General features: G+C 41.9%; 1 protein-coding gene across 17 annotated transcripts in view; it reads left to right on the top strand.

Annotated features, from left to right (window-relative positions):
- PLEKHA5 (pleckstrin homology domain containing A5) overlaps positions 1 to 19934 on the top strand; it is a 289350-nt gene that overhangs the window by 49854 nt on the left and 219562 nt on the right. The window contains exon 4 of one of the 17 annotated variants that reach the window (XM_030541939.1): positions 8957 to 9405. The exons of the other annotated variants lie outside the window; for them this stretch is intronic. Coding sequence (XP_030397799.1) covers positions 8957 to 9035 — 79 coding nt within the window. The 3' untranslated portion in view covers positions 9036 to 9405. Of the gene's footprint in view, positions 1 to 8956; positions 9406 to 19934 lie in introns of those variants that run through there. 17 annotated transcript variants of the gene reach the window in all.

The raw sequence follows: 19934 nt of genomic DNA, 5'->3' as shown, positions 1-19934 counted from the left end.
GGGGGCTGGGGACTAGGATCCCTGGCTAAGGAGCTCAGGGGCAGGCAGGATGGTCCCACGGGCTGGATGTGGCCCGCGGTGCCATAGTTTGCCCATGTCGGTACTGAACATTCATGTGTAAGTGGTCAGAGGGACACTATTGAAATGAAAAGAATAGGTGGAATGGTGTAAGAGTGGAAATGTAGGAAGGGCTATAGTTTTTTAAAAGGATGTTAACATAAAGCACTTTAGTGCAAATGATGCTTACACTCTACCCAAGTATTCTCAAAGGAGATGTTAAACCTGAACATGCTAGACATGCATATTTCATATATCTTTTCTAGTCATGTTTGTCTATTTGTAGACACTAATATTACTAAAACATTAATAGAATTAATTACCTGAAATTAACCTGTTAATAGCTAATGCACAAACATCTTGTCTTTCAGAGACAAAGCAATGAAATAAATAAATATTAATATGCCTCTGCAGTAATTTCAAATGCTGAAAAAATATTTCAGTCCTTGTTTTAATAGTTTGTAAGCTACAGTAGGCTATTACTGTTAGACAAACTGGCTACTTGTCAGTCTCCTCAAATGTGTTTTAAGGTTGCCTGTCAGTTGAATGGTACTCTGATTTAATTTATAATACACAAGTTGAAGTTCCTGATAAATGCATGCAACTGTTTTACTGCAATTTAAAAAAAAAGTGCTATAAGAGTTTTCTTCTACAAACCCAAGTTATGGAGCTTCTCTATCATGGTAGTTTGAAGTCCTGGACTGTCAGTCTCTGAATTCTCACTCATTCCTAAGGTAGTTAGCTATCAAGGTCTTGGCTGGAATAGCTGTCTTATGGAATCCCAAGGAAGGATGGATTTAGGCTTGGGGGATGGCGGTGGGGGGAAGCCACTAACTTCAGTTGTATTTAAGCATGTTTGTAGCTAGCACAGTCCTTTTACACATGGTACGTAGAACAAAAATATGAAATAGCTGTATGTTTTGGGTGTCAAAGGAGCCTGTTCTCCCAGCACCCACATAGAGATGCCAGATTGATGCAATATATCATGTTTCAATATTTACTATCAAAACTGACTCAGTCATTGCTTTGAAATAGGATTGTGTTTTTTTAATTAAAAATATAAGCTGAATTTAAGCAAAAAAGCAAACACAAGTTCTGGCAACTCAGTCTTTGAAAAATATGGGTTCAATCCCCCGTTTCCATGAAGTAGAGCTAGGTACAGTTGAAGAGCGGAGAGGCTAAAGTGGCATAAGCCACTGCTTCTTTTGTTCTTGTCTCTGACCAGGAACCAAACCAGCCCTTGGTGCAAATTATAACTTTTGCAAGGTTACTGTAACTTAAACCAGCTTGTAATGATTCTCTAGGAGCCATTATACTATCAAGGATCGCTAAAATGCAGTATGGTCTTCTCTGCACTTGACACATCCCTTTGGCCAGTTTTGTTATCAGAAAATTTCTCTATGCCAGAGGAAACCCCAGCAGCTGCCAACAGCAAGTGAGCAGAATGCCTTCAAAATAGGATACTAAGCTTTTTTCTTCCTTTGCTTGAAAACTTCACGTTCCCATTCTAAAAATAATTTTCAATTCTATTTCCAGTCTGCTGTATGTTAGAATGAAATAGATCCATAACTAAAGCTACTGCTATTATCTCTTGGCCTATAGTGCTGCCTTTCGACAACATTTATCTTCATATTTTGCTTTTGCTAAATAGTCCTCATTAGTTGGTTTTTCCTATTAATACTTAAATATATGGGGTTCCTAGCTATTGTTGTATGAGAACAGTGCCATATTTTAATGTTCACCAAAAGTCTAAATTCTAAAACAGTAGCTAAAAACTTATGAAATGTATACAAACAAGCCTATTTTGTCAATGAACTTCTTGTCAGGGATGTAAAGACATTAAAATTACTGTATTCAGAAGTGCGTGCCAAACATTCAAGGAAAAGGTACATTTTAAATCTGAACATATTTGTATGTAGACTCTCTGCACAGTAATTAAAACAGGTATTTTGACTCCAGTGATATAAGTTTTAACATGAATTACTTACTGGAGTTGGTGCTTTTCCTTGTATAAACTTGTTAAACTTATTCTCCGCATATAAAGCGTGTGAAGTACTTGGAAAATTCATCCTTGTTTTTGTAGCCTCATGTTGTATTTTTCTTCCTGAAAATAAACTCTCTAAACAAGCTTGCATTTTTCCTTCCTATGGACATAAACTTATATATACACGACACACTTTTCCCTGTTTTAATGTTAACACTTTATAGATTCAGAGGACAGTGGGAAGTGATGAGATTTAGGGACTTTCTGCAGTTTTTAATAAAAACTTAGTTTAGTAAGGGTTCAATTATTACTATTAAGTGTATGTATATATTTGATATGCTATATTGTATGCACATGCGTTAAGTAGTAATTTATATAAAAATTTCAATTAAATGTTTAATTCCAAATTTGATAACATTTTTGTTGGCAGATAAAATTGTTATACAGAAGTCTCAATTTAGTGGTCATGCTTTTCTGTTTCAGAATCTTGGGTGAGGATGGACTGACACGGTTGAAAGTTTTTTGTTTTATTAAGAGGTGGACTGCAAAGGTGTTTTTTGTAGTAGGGAGGCAACTCTGGTTCATTCTTAAAAGTATAAATGGAAAATATGCAGCAACATACATTTAGCCACTTCTAGTCAGCTTGAACTTAAAATAATTTTAAACATTTGAAATGTTTTTTGGGTAGTTTTGCTTTGAAGTACTTTTTCCCCAGAGCTATTTCTCTTAACTAATGAGAAAATGTTTCTTGAATACCTACTAGTATGATGTCCAAATGAAATAATATCCAGAGAACTTCTTTAGCATTCTATCTCTTGAGTGACCATTTCAACAATGAACTTTGAAATAATAAATTTCTAGCATAATGGTTAAATTTTTCAGGAAACAGAATTGTTCAGTTTACTGACTAAACATTTTCTGGCATCGGGGAAAGTGTGTTTAATTCTCCTAATATTTTTGTCCCTCATATGTCAGTCTGTCCACTGCTACTCTAGGATCCCTGTAGATTCCTCCCAACCCCCAACTGAATTTTGCTGATCCTCTAACCAGCTGAATACCAGTGAATGTAAATTCTCCCTTCTGTAACCTGCCCCTTGCACCAGATTAATGTGACACCTCGGCTGGCCAGAGAGATGCCACTCAAGACTTGCTCTCAGTATCTTGCCTCAATTTTCCAGCCTTGGAGTCAATGATAATCTTAGACTTGGATTCCCCCATGTGGAATTGTGGTGCACTACTGCTTCTTACTAGGTCTTCCTGCTTTCCTATTTTGTCATATGTACTTAACTGAGCGTATTTCTAATCAGTCCCTTTAGTGTGTTCAAGTACTCCACTTGCACGAGATAAAGGAGTTTAGATTTCATCAGAACATTATAGTTTGTAACTGAATGAAACTCTGAATATAATTAGAATTTAAGATCTGACCAAGGGCAGTCTTTTTATTTATAAAGTATCATGAGCATTTATGGTTCTGTAGACATTATAACCTTAAGATGATGGTCTTTGGAACATTACAGTTTGCTTCAGAAACTGGCTGTAAATATATCTGTACTGAACAACACTTAGTTTAAAAAATGTAATGAGAATCTTTTCTAATTGGTTTTGTTTGCAAAATGTAAAATATTTCATCAAATAGTAATTTGGAAAAACAACTTTAACTAAAAATTGTATTTGCTTGGTGGTTATTATGCTATCACTTATTCTCCAAGGATGTTACTTCAAAATGACAAACATTTTATTTGTAGATACCTTGGTTCAAATCTAATTCACCACCATTGCTGTGGCAAAATTACAGTCAGCAGACATATTCTGCATAATAAAGAAACTAATCAACCCAGGCTGCATAATCTAAACACTGAACTCCAGTATTGACTGCTATCAAGCTTTCATCATACTTGGCTGAAAAGTTCAACTGAATATGAAATAATCAGGTTAGCAAACTCTACCTTTTACTGGATTGCACTATTTGCACTACAATTATTGCTATCGCTCTAGAAAGCCTCTCACCCTAAAGTTGATGCTTGAAACTTTTATAATTGTAAGAGACTAAGCATCCACCCACATCAGGTGTATGTATTTTACTGATGAATGTGATCCAATTAAAAGACAAATAATAAAAAATATCCATCAGGTAAGAAATCCTTAGGCTAGCAGAAAGTTGTCCGGCAGTAGTGCATCAAGTAACATTCCATATAATGATTACTTGAGCCTCTGTAGTTAATTGACTTTCAGAAATGTCATGAGAACTTCCTTGCAAACAGTTTAGCTAAACTGCTGATTGCTTCACCATTGATAATTTGCTAATTTTATGTCCTTGAAGTAGGTCAGTCTTGTTAGTATTTACACTTGCCTTTGAATTGATCTCCCTGAATAAAACTTGTAACTGGATCCTTAAGCATTGCCATATGTAACCATTTCCTTTTGTCTTATTTTGAGAGTACTAAATAGACCTATTCCTGGCTGGAAACTTTTGTTGTAGGTGACATTTTAAATAGAACTAACAATTCCATAGTATTCAGCAATATGTGATGGAAGCCCCCACTTTAAGGTATATTGTTCACGGTAAATGGTAGGCCACATGGCACTCAATCCTGTTGTGGCTAGCCAACTTCCATTCTCATATATTTTTCTGATGCCACTTGTGCATTATGCTGCTGTTGGAAGATCTGCTAAAATCCCAGGTGTCCCAGGAACCTATCCTATAAGAATTGACAGTTTTTTGTATGTTTTCAAAGTCACTGCTTTCATATCCCAACTAGTTTTATTTTTTAAATTCTCATTTTTATTCTGTTGGTTTATTTGAAAACACACTTTGTTCCTCTGTAGGCAAGCTCAGTGAAATCAAAATAATGAAATCCATGATTTCACCAAGCTGGGGAATTTTGTACGGTTAAAGCCAGTTATCTGCGCCTCTAATTTATTGGAAGTGGATGCTGTGGGATATAAAATGGGGAGAGAACTAGAAATGTTTGCAGTAACTAAAGTACAGAATATTCTGCTTTGTTCAGTAGTCATTTGATATGTACTGCTAAAGGTGATGAAGGTTAATGAAGTACTGCTTACTGGGATGATAGCGTAAACAATTTCTCATGCTTCTGTGCACCTCTCAGTCAATTAAATACTTTGAGTTTTAAATATACATCTGAAAGCTACTAAGACACCTAAACAATATGATACATGGTTACAGAAATGCAGAATTTGCTTGGTCTGGTTAGGGATAAAATCAAGATAATGGACCAAATAGACCTAAGTGACACCAGTATTTAATGCTTTTTTGCCTTTGTCATGTGTTATGATCAAGTATGAAAGTGAAGGACTATATAAAGTCCTTCCTCCTATCTCCAGAATCCTTAGCTTTTGGTTTGAAGCAAGAGGCTAGATTGGTCTTTTTAACATTTCCATCCTGAAAAGTCACAAGTATTACCTTTCTGTTTACAATGATACAGTCAAATTTGTTTTTAAATAAGTTTTTTTAATAGTTAAACAAATTTCATAGTTGAAATGATACCTTCTCTACTGCAAATCTTGATGCTAGTTTCTTAAATATAGTTGGATAAGCTGTACTAAATATATTTTTTTTATTGTAGTAGCCTAGAACAACATTGCGAAACTGTTTGTTTGTTCAGGATCGGTTATTTTCCTTGATGGGCGACTGAAAGGTTAGTTTTTTTCAGGAGAGCAGTCTTTATGCCTTAGTTGGCAAGTGTTAGACAATTTCACAAGGATGACTTAGAGTTACTAGACTGATTTGCCTTGGTTTGTGCTATGCACTTTCATGAAGTTTATAAATCTTCAGGCTAGAAGGGGCCATTGTGATCATCTAGTCCAGTGATTCTCAAGCTGTGGGTTGGGACCCCATTATAATGGGATTGCCAGGGCTGACTTAGACTTGCTGGGGCCCAGGGCCCAAGCCTGAGCCCCACTGTCCGGGGCTGAAGCTTCAAGCCCTGTGTGGTGTGGGGCTCAGGTTACAGGCCCGGGTGGAGGGGCTCGATTGTGATCAGGATTCAGTCCCCCATCTTGGGGTTATGTAGTAATTTTTATTGTCAGAAGGGAGTCACGGTGCAATAAAGTTTGAGAACCTCTGATCTAGTCGGATCTCCTTATAACAAATGCTTAGAATTTCCCCAGAATAATTCCTAGAGCATTTATGTTAAACTAATGTTAAGTATCAGAGGGCTAGCCGTGTTAATCTGGATCTGTAAAAAGCGACAGTCTTGTGGCACCTTATAGACTAACAGACATGTTGGAGCATAAGCTTTCATGCATGCATCCGACAAAGTGGGTATTCACCCACGAAAGCTTATGCTCCAATACATCTGTTAGTCTATAAGGTGCCACAAAACTAATGTTAGTTGGTATTTTTGGTCTGACAAAGACTTTGAAGCTTCATGTTACGTTCTGAATTTAAGAGTTAAGATTGTAGTGCACATAATCATCCTATTCATTGAGATGTATCAATATCAGTTCCTCCCTTCTCTCCCCCCCGCCCCCATCCAAATGTTAGTTTGATTACTTTCTCTAAGGGATCTTGAGTCTTTTGGTGACCTTGCAGCCCAAGTTGTCTGGCTAATATAGCGTAGGTGAGAAACAACTCTGCAGGTTTCTTGCCTCCAAACTCACGTGTGTTTAGGTGTCAAGAGAGGCAGCTGCAGTTTTGGTTACAGATTAGGGAAAGTGATGGTGTATTTTTTTATACTTTGAAGTGGGTTATCCATCTCATTGAATTTCAACAATTATGTGCAGTAGAACCTCAGAGTTATGAACACCTTGGGAATGCAGGTTGTAACTCTGAAATGTTCATAATTTTGAACAGCTCGTTACTGTTCTTTCAAAAGTTTACAACTGAACATTGACTTAATACAGCTTTGAAATTTTGCTATGCAGAAGAAAAATGCTTCTTTTTTCAATAGTATACTTTCAACACAATACTGTACAGTGTTTGCTTTTTTGGTCTTTGCTGCTGCCTGATTGTATTTCCATTTTCAAATGATGTGCAGTAGGTTGACTGGTCATTTCATAACTCTGGTGTTCATAACTCTAAGGCCTTGTCTACAATACGCGTTTAGGTCAAATTTAGCAATGCTAAATCGAATTAACCCTGCACTCTTCCGCACAACGAAGCCATTTACTTCCATGTAAAGGGCTCTTAAAATCGATTTCTGTACTCCTCCCTGACGAGGGGAATAGCACTGAAACCGACATTGCCAGTTTGAATTAGGGTTAGTGTAGATGCAATTTGATGGTATTGGCCTCCAGGAGCTATCTTATCCCACAGTGCACCATTGTGACCGCTCTGGACAGCAATCTGAACTCGGATGCACTGGCCAGGTAGACAGGAAAAGCCCCGGGAACTTTTGAATTTCATTTCTTGTTTGCCCAGCATGGAGAGCTGATCAGCACAGGTAACCATGCAGTCCGAGAATCGAAAAAGAGCTCCAGCATGGACTGTATGGGAGATACTTGATCTGATCGCTGTATGAGGATAGGAATTCGTACTAGCAGAACTGCGTTCCAAAAAACGGAATGCCAAAACATTTGTAAGTCTCCAAGGGCATGATGGGGAGAGAGAACACCGTAGGGACTCGCTACATTGCTGCGTGGAAGTTAAGGAGCTCAGGCAAGTATACCAGAAAACCAAAAAAGCAAACGAACAATCCGGTGCAGAGCTGCAGACATGCCGCTTCTATGCTGAGCTGCATGCAATTCTAGGGGGGGCCGCCTTGACTCCCTACCCCTGACCATGGATTCCGAGGAGGGGATACTCTCAGCCATGGCTGAGGATTTTGTGGACGGGGAAGATGGTAATGAGGAGGACGAGCTTGCGGAGAGCACACAACACACCGTTCTCTCCAACAGCCAGGATCTTTTTCTCAGCCTGACTGAAGTAGTCTCCCAAGGCGGTATCCTGGACCATGAAGGGAAGGGACCTTAGGTGAATGTACCTTTTGTAAGTATAAAACATGATTTAAAAGCAAACTTTTTTTAATGATGAATTTATCCTGAGGACTTGGGGTGCATTCACTGCCAGTACAACTACTGGAAAAGTCTGTTAATGTGTCTGGGGATGGAGCGGAAATCCTCCAGGGACATCTCCATGAAGCTCTCCTGGAGGTACTCCAAAAGCCTTGCAGAAGGTTTCTGGGCAGCGCAGCCTCATTCCGTCCTCCATGGTAGGACACTTGACCACGTCATGCTAGTAGCAAGTAATCTGGTATCATTGCATGACAAAGCATGACAGCATATGGTCCTGGTGTTTGCTGGCATTCAAGCAACATCCATTCTTTATCTTCCCGTGTTATCCTCAGGAGAATGATATTGTTCATGGTAACCTGGTTGGAAATACGGGAATTTTAATGAAGGGGACAGAGGTGGCTGTTCCTGTGGGGCTGTTTGCTTGTGGCTGAAAAGAAATCATTCCCTGCAGTTAGCCAAGTGTGTATGTGGGGGGAAGAGAGGAGGCATTGGCATTGAACTGTTTGAGTTTGACTAGCAGGGATATTCCCTTGTACCAGCCTCGCAGTGGGGGGAGGGGTAAAATGATCATCCGAGAGAATTGGATATGGTGCGGGGGTTAGCTTGGTTTCTGTTGCTGCATGTTAACACGAAAACCACAGCACTCAATGGGCTTTGCTTGGTATGGGAAAGGAGGGCGCTGCTTTTAGGAAGGTTGCAGAAGCTGAAAGACAATGGCTTACCACGGCTGCATGCAAGCCGAATTCCGTTGCCCAGCCCTGCATCAGTGATCTCTAATACCAAAGCCACAGGCACTCAATATTAAGATGCAAAATGCGAGCTTCTACCGAAATCACGTGCTATGTAATGTGAATAGTGTTCTTCACCATGAAAGAGTACACGCATTGTTCTGTAAAATGTATCTTTTTAAAATACTTTTCCCTTTTTTCCCTCCTGCAGCTGCAAATTTTTCAAACCTCCCTCCTCCGTCCCAAAGGCTCTCTCAAATAAGGTGGTGAAAAAAACGCATGTGGGATGAAGTGTTCTCTGAAATCATGCAATCGACCCGCAGTGAAAGAGCTCATCTGAATGAGTGGAAGGACACAGTATCACAGTACAGGAAAGCGGCCAACGAAAGTGAGGACAGGAGGGATGAACATGGGGACAAGAGGGACGAGCCCGAGGATAGGAGGGACGCTCGAGATGAGAGGTGGCGGCAGGAAGATCAGAGAAGGCAGGATGCAACGCTGGGGCTACTGCGGGATCAAACAGACATGCTCCGGCGTCTGGTGGCCCTTGAGGAACGGCAGCAGGATCGGAGTGCTGCTGCAACCCCTGTTTAACCACCCTCCCCTCTCCCCATGTTCCATAGCCTCCCAACTCAGACGCACAAGAATGTGTGTGTGTGGGGGGGGAGGAGAGGCTCGGTGCACGCTGCCACTCCACCCCAGTGGACAGCCCAAGCAAAAGGCTGTCATTCAACAAGTTTTGAAGTGGCCTTTTCCTTCCTTCTCTCCTCCCACACCCCGCCCGGGATACCTTGTCAGTTCTCTCCCTATTTTTATAATCAATAAAGAATACATGTTTTTTAAATGATAGTGACTTTATTTCGTTTGCAAGCAAGCTGTGATCGAAGCGGGGAGGGTGGGTGGCTTACAGGGAATGAGTCAATCAAGGGGGCAGGTTTTCATCAAGGAGGAACAAACAGAACTGTCACACTGTAACTTGGCCAGTCATGAAACTGGTTTTCAAAGCTTCTCTGATGCGCAGCGCTTCCTGGTGTGGTCTTCTAATCGCCCTGGTGTCTGGCTGCGCGCAATCAGTGGCCAGGTGATTTGCCTCAGCCTCCCACACCATCATAAAGGTCTCCCCCTTACTCTCACAGAGATTGTGGAGGACACAGCAAGCAGCAATAACAATGGAGATATTGATTTGGCTGAGGTCTGAGTGAGTCAGTAAAATGCACCAGCGACTCTTTAAAGGTCCAAATGCACATTCTACCACCATTCTGCACTTGCTGAGCCTACAGTTGAACAACTCCTGACTATTGTCCAGGCTGCCTGTGTATGGCTTCATGTGGCATGGCATTAAGGGGTAGGCTGGGTCCCCAAGGATAACTATAGGCATTTCAACATCCCCAATGGTTATTTTATGGTCTGGAAAGTAAATCCCTTGCTGCAGCTGTTTAAACAGACTAGTGTTCCTGAAGACGTGAGCGTTGTGAACCCTTCCCGGCCATCCCATGTTGATGTTGCTGAAATGTTCCTTATGATCCACCAGCGCTTACAGCACCATTGACAAGTACCCCTTGCGGTTTATGTACTGGCTGCCCTGGATATAGGTTCCATTTGTCGCTCCACCACAGTTAGGGAACCCCATTACAGCAAAGCTATCCAATATAACCTGACGTATCCCAGAGTCACTACCTTTAGTAGCAGTAGCTCAGTGGTTGCTTTGGCTACTTGTATCACAGCAGCCTCCACAGTAGATTTGCCCTCTCCAAATTGATTCCCAACTGACAGGTAGCTGTCTGGTATTGTAAGGTTCAACAGGGCTATCGCCACTCGCTTCTCAACTTTGAGGGCTGCTCTCATTTTGGTATCTTTGCACTTCAGGGCAGGGGAAAGTAAGTCACAAGGTTCCATGACAGTGCCCTTACTCATGCGAAAGTTTTGCAGCCACTGGGAATCGTCCCACACCTGCAACACTATGTGATCTCACCAGTGTGCTTGTTTCTTGGGCCCAGAATCGGCGTTCTGTTGCATGAACCTGCCCCATTAACACCATGATCTCCAAAGTGCCAGGGCCCGCTGTTTGAGAGAATTGTGTCCATATTCGCATCACTCTCATCGCTGTGCTGCTGCTGCCTCCTCACCTGGTTTTGCAGGTTCTGGTTCAGCATAAACTGCACGATCATGCACAAGGTGTTTACAATGTTCATGGCTGCTGCACTGAGCTGAGTGGGCTCCATGCTTACCGTGGCATGGCGTTCACACAGGTAACCCAGGAAAAAAGGCGCGGAACAGTTGTCTGCCATTGCTTTCACAGAGGTAGGGAAGGGAAGGGAACCTGATGACATGTACCCAGAACCACCCACAACAATGTTTTTTGCCCCATCAGGCATTGGGGTCTCAACCCAGAATTCCAGTGGGCGGGAGAGACTGTGGGAACTATGGGACAGCTACCCACAGTGCAACACTCCGCAAGTCGACGTTAGCCTCGGTACTATGGATGCACACTGCCGAATTAGTGTGCTTCTTGTGACTGCATGCACTCGACTTTATACAATCTGTTTCCAAAAATCGATTTCTGTAAAAATCATAGTAATTCCATAGTGTAGACATACCCTAAGTTTCTGCTGTATGCCTTTTTTTGTCCTCTTGGCTTCCTTCAGCGGTCATGTGGTATGTGCAGTTCATGACATACTATAAGATGGTTTTGAGGGGAAAAAATCCTGTTAAGCAGAAATTGACATGCAGTCAAAAAAATCCCTGTGCCTGTATACAGCTAGGTCTTTGTTACAGTTTTAGCTCTTCAGAGGTTTATGGCTAAATCAGGACTGATACTGTAAAGAGTGGTTCATGTCCATTAACTTGCTATTCCAAATATTAAAGTATCTGCCTTTAGAAAACTCTGTATTTCATGTTCAAAAAGGTATTGAGCACATGATGGGGAGCTGCATGCCTGACTTCTGTTTAAGCTTTTGCACATGAAAACTGGGTAACTGGATGCAGTATTCTGCAGGTATATCTATTATGCCTTGAGTTGGAAATCTGGAAAAATTTAAACATATAAAATGTTCTCTAAGTTCTTTCTTCTGAGATCTGTGTGGCAATGACTGAGTACATGTTTCTTGAACCATTTTGCACACAGTAGTTTAGGGGGCTCTTGGGCTTGGTAACACTTGTTGCTACTCCAGTAGTAGCCTGTGCCTTCTCCAATGGCTGACTGCCAAACAACGTGTTCATAAGAGGGCCTGGTTATATCCCTTTGGACTATATCATGCCCTTTTTCCTATGTGCAGCAGTTCAGTCTTTTGAAGCCTCACACACTGTCAGTAAATACCTGTTGCCCCACTCTGCAGAGATAAGATTTAGTTGTAAAATTTAGATATTTCAACAAGTTGCTTTCAGAATTTAGAGTCCAATTCAGTTGTCATAAGAGGAATGACCCCTGATATATCAATATGCTGTGATTTCAAGATGTGAAAATATACTTCAGTTTAACTTTCAGATAGTTATCCTTCTAAAAAAAAGCCCAGTTTTCAAATATTTATTAGGTAGATAGGGTTATACTGTAATCTCAAATACTGTATCTAGTGTATTGTTAAACCGAAAAAGCATATGTATCAAAGTTAAGGCTTGCCTCAAGGTGTTTAGCAAGAAGGAACCTCTATCCTAAATTGTATTAAACAATAGATGTTCAGAGCCCAGAATATAGCTATGCCACTACAGGCATGTCACTAAAAGGTGCACAGTGTAGCCACTTTTTGTTGGCAGGAGAAAGCTTTTCCACTGACACCTCCCACCCCCCAAAGAAATCCTCCCCAATGAGCAGCAGTAGTCTTGTTAGCAGGAGAGCTCTCCCGCTGATAAAGCGCTGTTCACGTGGGTGCTTTTCGTCGGTAAAACTTTTTTATCGTTTGGGAATGTGTGGTCTTTTCCCCCCACACCTCTGAATGACAGAAGTTTTACCGATGAAAGTCCAGTGTAGACAAAGCCTAAGATTTGTTGTTGGCCATGGACATTGCCAATATAGCCAGTCCTAGCTTTTGGCCTTTCTGCTGTGCTGAGAGTATTTTAAAAAGGTATTAGCAACCTCTTTCAAGACTTGGATCTAAAAATCATCACCGAGTAGTACATCCTAATACTGTTCGTTGGAGCATTCGTAGACTCCAAAAATGCTATAGCATTCCTTCTAAAGGACAGATATGAGAACCTATCATCACTGAACTCATAAATACAGTCACGGCCCACCACCACAGCAAAGACATACCTGGCCTTATTGGGGCGTATAACATCTTGTGCCCTTGTAATGTTGCATGGTAGACTACACCTTTTGATGCATGCATGCCTGGCTGAGGTCAGCATACACCCTAAGCAAACACCCCCGGGATATGACTCTTACAGTGTCCTAGTTTACTCCTCTTGCGTAAGTCATACTGCAAAGACCCAGGAAACTTTTGCAAGGGTGTTCTCTTCATACCTTCTTCCTCCTGTGTCAAGCAGTCAGATTGTGGAACTGATCAATAAGACATCACATGTCCTTCTCAGCTGTCCACTTACCTGACCTACAGAACTCCCTCACAGACAGTCTGAGAAGACACTTCCTGTTTAATCATAAATGCAAGATCAAGGACCCCGATTTGTCATCACTTTCCCAAGGAATGGGGCCACTGCCATATAGACCTTGTGGTGTCAAGTTCAAAGCAGAAGTGCCAAGCTTTTTACTCCAGAGGAGGTCTGAGCCCAGGTTCCCTGACAGATGCTTTTCTGATTCTGTGGACCAAGGATATTCATAGACTCGTAGACTCTAGGACTGGAAGGGACCTCGAGAGGTCATCGAGTCCAATCCCCTGCCCTCATGGCAGGACCAAATACTGTCTAGACCATGCCTAATAGACATTTATCTGACCTACTCTTAAATATCTCCAGAGATGGAGATTCCACAACCTCGTTAGGCAATCTATTCCAGTGTTTAACTACCCTGACAGTTAGGAACTTTTTCCTAATGTCCAACCTAAATCTCCCTTGCTGCAGTTTAAGCCCATTGCTTCTTGTTCTATCATTGGAGGCTAAGGTGAACAAGTTTTCTCCCTCCTCCTGATGACACCCTTTTAGATACCTGAAAACTGCTATCATGTCCCCTCTCAGTCTTCTCTTTTTTCCAAACAAAACAAACCCAATTCCTTCAGCCTTCCTTCATAGGTCATGTTCTCAAGACCTTTAATCATTCTCGTTACTCTTCTCTGGAGCCTCTCCAATTTCTCCACATCTTTCTTGAAATGCGGTGCCCAGAACTGGACACAATACTCCAGTTGAGGCCTAACCAGCGCAGAGTAAAGCGGAAGAATGACTTCTCGTGTCTTGTTTACAACACACCTGTTAATGCATCCCAGAATCACGTTTGCTTTTTTTGCAACAGTATCACTCTGTTGACTCATATTAAGCTTGTGGTCCACTATGACCCCTAGATCTCTTTCTGCCATACTCCTTCCTAGACAGTCTCCTCCCATTCTGTATGTGTGAAACTGATTGTTCCTTCCTAAGTGGAGCACTTTGCATTTATCTTTATTGAACTTCATCCTGTTTACCTCAGACCATTTCTCCAATTTGTCCAGATCATTTTGAATTTTGACCCTGTCCTCCAAAGCAGTTGCAATCCCTCCCAGTTTGGTATCGTCCACAAACTTTATAAGCGTACTTTCTATGCCAACATCTAAATCATTGATGAAGATATTGAACAGAGCCGGTCCCAAAACAGACCCCTGCGGAACCCCACTTGTTATACTTTTCCAGCAGGATTGGGAGCCATTAATAACTACTCTCTGAGTACGGTTATCTAGCCAGTTATGCACCCACCTTATCATAGCCCCATCTAAATTGTACTTTCCTAGTTTATCTATAAGAATATCATGCGAGACCGTATCAAATGCCTTACTAAAGTCTAGGTATATCACATCCACCGCTTCTCCCTTATCCACAAGGCTCGTTATCCTATCAAAGAATGCTATCAGATTAGTTTGACACGATTTGTTCTTTACAAATCCATGCTGGCTATTCCCTATCACCTTACCACCTTCCAAGTGTTTGCAGATGATTTCTTTAATTACTTGCTCCATTATCTTCCCTGGCACAGAAGTTAAATTAACTGGTCTGCAGTTTCCTGGGTTGATTTTATTCCCCTTTTTATAGATGGGCACTATATTTGCCCCCTTCCAGTCCTTTGGAATCTCCCCCGTCTCCCATGATTTCCCAAAGATAATAGCTAGAGGCTCAGATACCTCCTCTATTAACTCCTTGAGTATTCTAGGGTGCATTTCATCAGGCCCTGGTGACTTGCAGGCATCTAACTTTTCTAAGTGATTTTTTACTTGCTCTTTTTTTATTTTATCTTCTAAACCTACCCTCTTCCCGTAAGCATTCACTATATTAGACATTCCTTCAGACTTCTCAGTGAAGACCGAAACAAAGAAGTCATTAAGCATCTCTGCCATTTCCAAGTCTCCCGTTACTGTTTCCCCCTCCTCACTGAGCAGTGGGCCGCCTACCCTTCCTTGGTCTTCCTCTTGCTTCTAATGTATTGATAAAAAGTCTTCTTGTTTCCCTTTATTCCCATAGCTAGTTTGAGCTCATTTTGTGCCTTTGCCTTTCTAATCTTGCCTCTGCATTCCTGTGTTATTTGCCTATATTCATCCTTTGTAATCTGACCTAGTTTCCATTTTTTATATGACGCCTTTTTATTTTGTAGGTCACGCAAGATCTCGTGGTTAAGCCAAGGTGGTCTGTTGCCACATTTTCTATCTTTCCTAACCATCGGAATAGCTTGCTTTTGGGCCCTTAATAGTGTCCCTTTGAAAAACTGCCAACTCTCCTTAGTTGTTTTTCCCCTCAGTCTTGATTCCCATGGGACCTTACCTATCAGCTCTCTGAGCTTACCAAAATCCACCTTCCTGAAATCCATTGTCTCTATTTTACTGTACTCCCTTCTACCCTTCCTTAGAATTGCAAACTCTATGATTTCATGATCACTTTCACCCAAGCTTCCTTCTACTTTCAAATTCTCAACGAGTTCTTCCCTATTTGTTAAAATCAAGTCTAGAACAGCTTCCCCCCTAGGAGCTTTTTCAACTTTCTGAAATAAGTTGTCTGCAATGCAGTCCAGGAACTTATTGGATAGTCTGTGCCTCGCGGTGTTATTTTCCCAACATATATCTGGATAGTTGAAGTTCCCCATCACCACCAAATCTGGGGCTTTGGATGGTTTTGTTAGTTGTTTGAAAAAAGCCTCATCCACCTCTTCCACCTGATTAGGTGGCCTGTAGTAGACTCCCAGCACTACATCACTCGTGTTTTTTACCCCTTTTAGCCTAACCCAGACACTCTCAACACTCCCATCTCCTATGTCCATCTCCACTTCAGTCCAAGTGTGTACATTTTTTATAAGGCAACACCTCCTCCCTTTTTCCCCTGTCTGTCCTTCCTGAGCAAACTATACCCATCCACACCAACATTCCAGTCGTGTGTATTATCCCACCAAGTTTCAGTAATGCCAACAATGTCATAGTTGTATTTATTTATTAGCACGTCCAGTTCTTCCTGCTTATTACCCATACTTCTTGCATTTGTATATAGGCATCTAAGATACTGGTTTGATCTCCCCTCCCAGCTTTGCCCTGACTCTCCTTTCTCTCTACCATTATAGCCCGTGCTCCCTCCTGTTTCCAACCCATCTCCCAAGTCTTGTTCTCCACTTACCTGTGGGCTTTGCTCACCTGTCCCCGTCGAACCTAGTTTAAAGCCCTCCTTACTAGGTTAGCCAGTCTGTGCGCAAATAAGGTCTTTCCCCTCCTCGAAAGGTGAACACCATCTGTGCCTAGCAGTCCTTCCTCAAATAGCATCCCGTGGTCGAGGAAGCCAAAGCCCTCCTGGCGACACCATCTTCGCAGCCAGGCATTCACCTCCACGATGCATCTGTCTCTGCCCGGGCCCCTACCATCGACAGGAAGAATCGAAGAGAATACCACCTGCGCTCCAAACTCCTTAACCCGTACTCCCAGAGCCCTGTAGTCACTCTTGATCTGCTCAGTGTCACACCTCACAGTATCATTTGTGCCCACATGGATGAGTAGCATGGGGTAGTAGTCAGAAGGCCGGATAATCATCGACAATGCCTCCGTAACATCTCGGATACGGGCCTCTGGCAGGCAGCATACCTCCCGGGATGAACGGTCAGGGCGACAGATGGGTGTCTCCGTCCCCCTCAGCAGAGAGTCTCCAACCACCACTACCCTACGTTTCTTATCAGTGGTGGCAGCAGACCTCCCAGCCTTAGGGGTATGAGGCTTTGCCTCCTTAACTATTGGGGGTGATTCCTTCTCTCCTGTATCAAGAAGAGCATAACGGTTATCTATTACCACAGCAGGAGGGTTCACAGCAGGGGTGGAGCACTGCCTGCTGCCAGAAGTAACCGGCTGGCTGTGTCCACCCTGAGCCATCTCCTCCTCCACTGGTGTGTCAGTAGTCCTGTGATCTGGGACAGCTACATCAGCTGTCTCCACATGGATACTGTCCAGGAATTGCTCATGGTTACGGATGGTCCTCAGCATAGCCACCTCCTCCTGTAGCTCTCCCACCTGCTGCCTGAGAGATTCCACCAGTAGGCACCTTTCACATTGGATGCCACCCCCAGCCTGGATATCAGTAAGTGGAAATTGCAAATTACAGTCTTTGCAAGCCCACACCAGAATCTGGGTAAAAGCATCCATGCTTTGGTGCTCTGTCTGGCTACAGGCGCAGGTGGAGGAGACAGAAGCAGTGCTGGCACAGGTGTTGCGGGTCCTCCTCACCATTGTAAGCCTCCCTCTGTCAAACTCTCTCAAATTTCCGTCTGCTGCTCCCGGTCCGCTTTGCTCCCACAGATGCTGTATGTGCTCCTCCTTCACCTGGAGAACTCCCTTGCGAAACTCCCTGTTAGCTGCTCCTGTTTGCTTCCCTCCCATTCTTCTAGTTCTTCTACTTCTCAGGGTCAGACAGGAGTCTGCCAAACTGATATGGATAGTTTTGGCCTGACTGAGAAAGTTTTGGTTCCCAGATGTCCGTAGGCTGTCCAAGGAATGTCCGTTGTACTGGATCTGCTATCACGCTCCAGAAGGAAAATGCTGTACCCAGACCTTTTTCTCTCCACATAACAAAGTGGCTGGGGGATGTGTCTAATCTAGAATGTTCCTGCTGTTCTCAAGTTAGGGATTTTTGGGGGCAGTAACAGGAAAGTTTCCACCAGACATACTTGTGATATGGATCAGATTCTTCACCAGGTCTTGCTCAAGGTCATTCCTGCCTCATAAAGTGCCTAAACCAATAATCTCAGAGTACCTGTTAGAACTGAAGTGATCTAATATCTCTCCAAACTCAGTGAGAATTCACATGATGGCAGTCTCAGCCCATCAGCTGCCTGCTGATTGCTAGTCTGTCTTCACTCCGCAGACAGTTCTGAGATTTATAGGGTTTGACAAGAGTTTTTGCACCTTTTAAGGGCCATTTTTCCTTTTAGGAACCTTAATTTAGTTCTTTCAGTGCTTATGGGACCTCAGTTCGGACCTATGCCATTAGGCTTCCTTCTGTATCTTTCCATTTTTAGCAGCCATCAGCTCTGCAAGGCAAGTATGAGAAATTCGTGCTTTAATGGTGATCCTCCACCTCCATTCAAAGTTTTTACCTAATGTGGTCACAGAATTCCACTAAAGTCAGCAAATATACTTACCTGTATTCTTTCCTATATCTTGTATGTCTAAGATGGAAGTGGCCCACCACAGTTGTGATATCAGAAGAGCCTAGCATTTTATTTATGAAGAATAAAACAATTCCATTCTTTCCAAGGCTCTTTGTAGCTGTAACTGACAGAATGAAATGCAAGGACATATCTTCACAACTCGTTCACATATTCAGAAATATATTTCAAGAATTTTGACATAGCGAAGAGACCCAACTGCAGAGATGAAGGCTCATTTCAGATAGCCTCATTAGCTCCCTTGAACAATGTCTCAATCCTAGACTTTTGTACGGCGGTCACCTGGAGCTCTGTTCATACACTTACCAAGCACTACATCTTACAGAAGCCATTAGGTCAGGTACTTGTTTTGGTAATGCTGTTCTCCAGTCTCTTCTTTCATAGACTCCAAGCTCCTATCTCCAATATTATGGTCCACTTCTTGGAATCAGCAGTAGTGGAATGTTTTTATATCTCCCAATAGCAGGGTGGGAGGAATCCCCCCTGCAGCAAGATGCTTGGATCGTCCAAATTTATCCAATCGTGAGGTGGGTGTCTCACTTTGGAGCAGTATCTCTTGTTCACTTTTGTACACAAATATGGCTTTGTAAACCACTTTTGGTGGTAGTTAATATAGGAAACAATATTTAAAAACACTTTTTCCTAGATTTTTCAAATTTGCTCTACATTTTGTCCCTCCAAAAAGTACTTCTGGATGACCTACCCCATCCCTCAAACACAATAAAACTTGAGATAGGGAGTGGTGTGACTAGGAGGAATCATGCAGTGAGAAGCAGATTGATATGTCCTTCAGGGTGGACATATTTTATGCTGCTCAGACTTGAATTGTTTTATTTACATTGTGATACAATAGATTTATGCAGACAGAAGACTCCAGTTTTTTTCATTTATGGCTAACAGTAGAAGCTGGCCTGAATTGGCAGTGACAGCTGCGGTGGTTTTTAAGGAAGCTTTTTAAATGGCATGTGAATGCATTCTAGCTTTAATTATTGCAAATGTGACTTTATCGAATTAATTAGAGCAAGTAACACTATGTATTCTATTAATATGCCACATGATTAAAGGAGTTATTGACAACTTGTAGTCATATACCTTATTAGTTGGTGAAATCAGTCTGGATTGCTTTTTGCATTTTGGAATGCTTTCTTTAATCTGTTACAGTCGTTCTTGATGATTTTCAATGTCACACTGTTTGTTGGAAAATTCATCCTGTGATTCAAGAAATTCATTAACTGGGATGAAGCAAATGCTTAAGTTTGACCATTTTTTTCCAATTATTATCGTTCGTTTGGAAACTATCTGAAGCACTAGTGGGTTTATATTAACCATATGCATGTTCTGATTATCAAAAGGGACAACCTTCAGAAATATATATATGTGTGTGTGTGTGTGTATTTGATTTATCTTAGTGTTCACACCACTTTTTTTA

This window comes from Gopherus evgoodei, chromosome 1 (assembly GCF_007399415.2).
Source record: "Gopherus evgoodei ecotype Sinaloan lineage chromosome 1, rGopEvg1_v1.p, whole genome shotgun sequence".
In the NCBI taxonomy this organism is placed as follows: Eukaryota; Metazoa; Chordata; order Testudines; family Testudinidae; genus Gopherus; species Gopherus evgoodei.
This window is presented reverse-complemented; position numbering and strand designations above follow the sequence as displayed.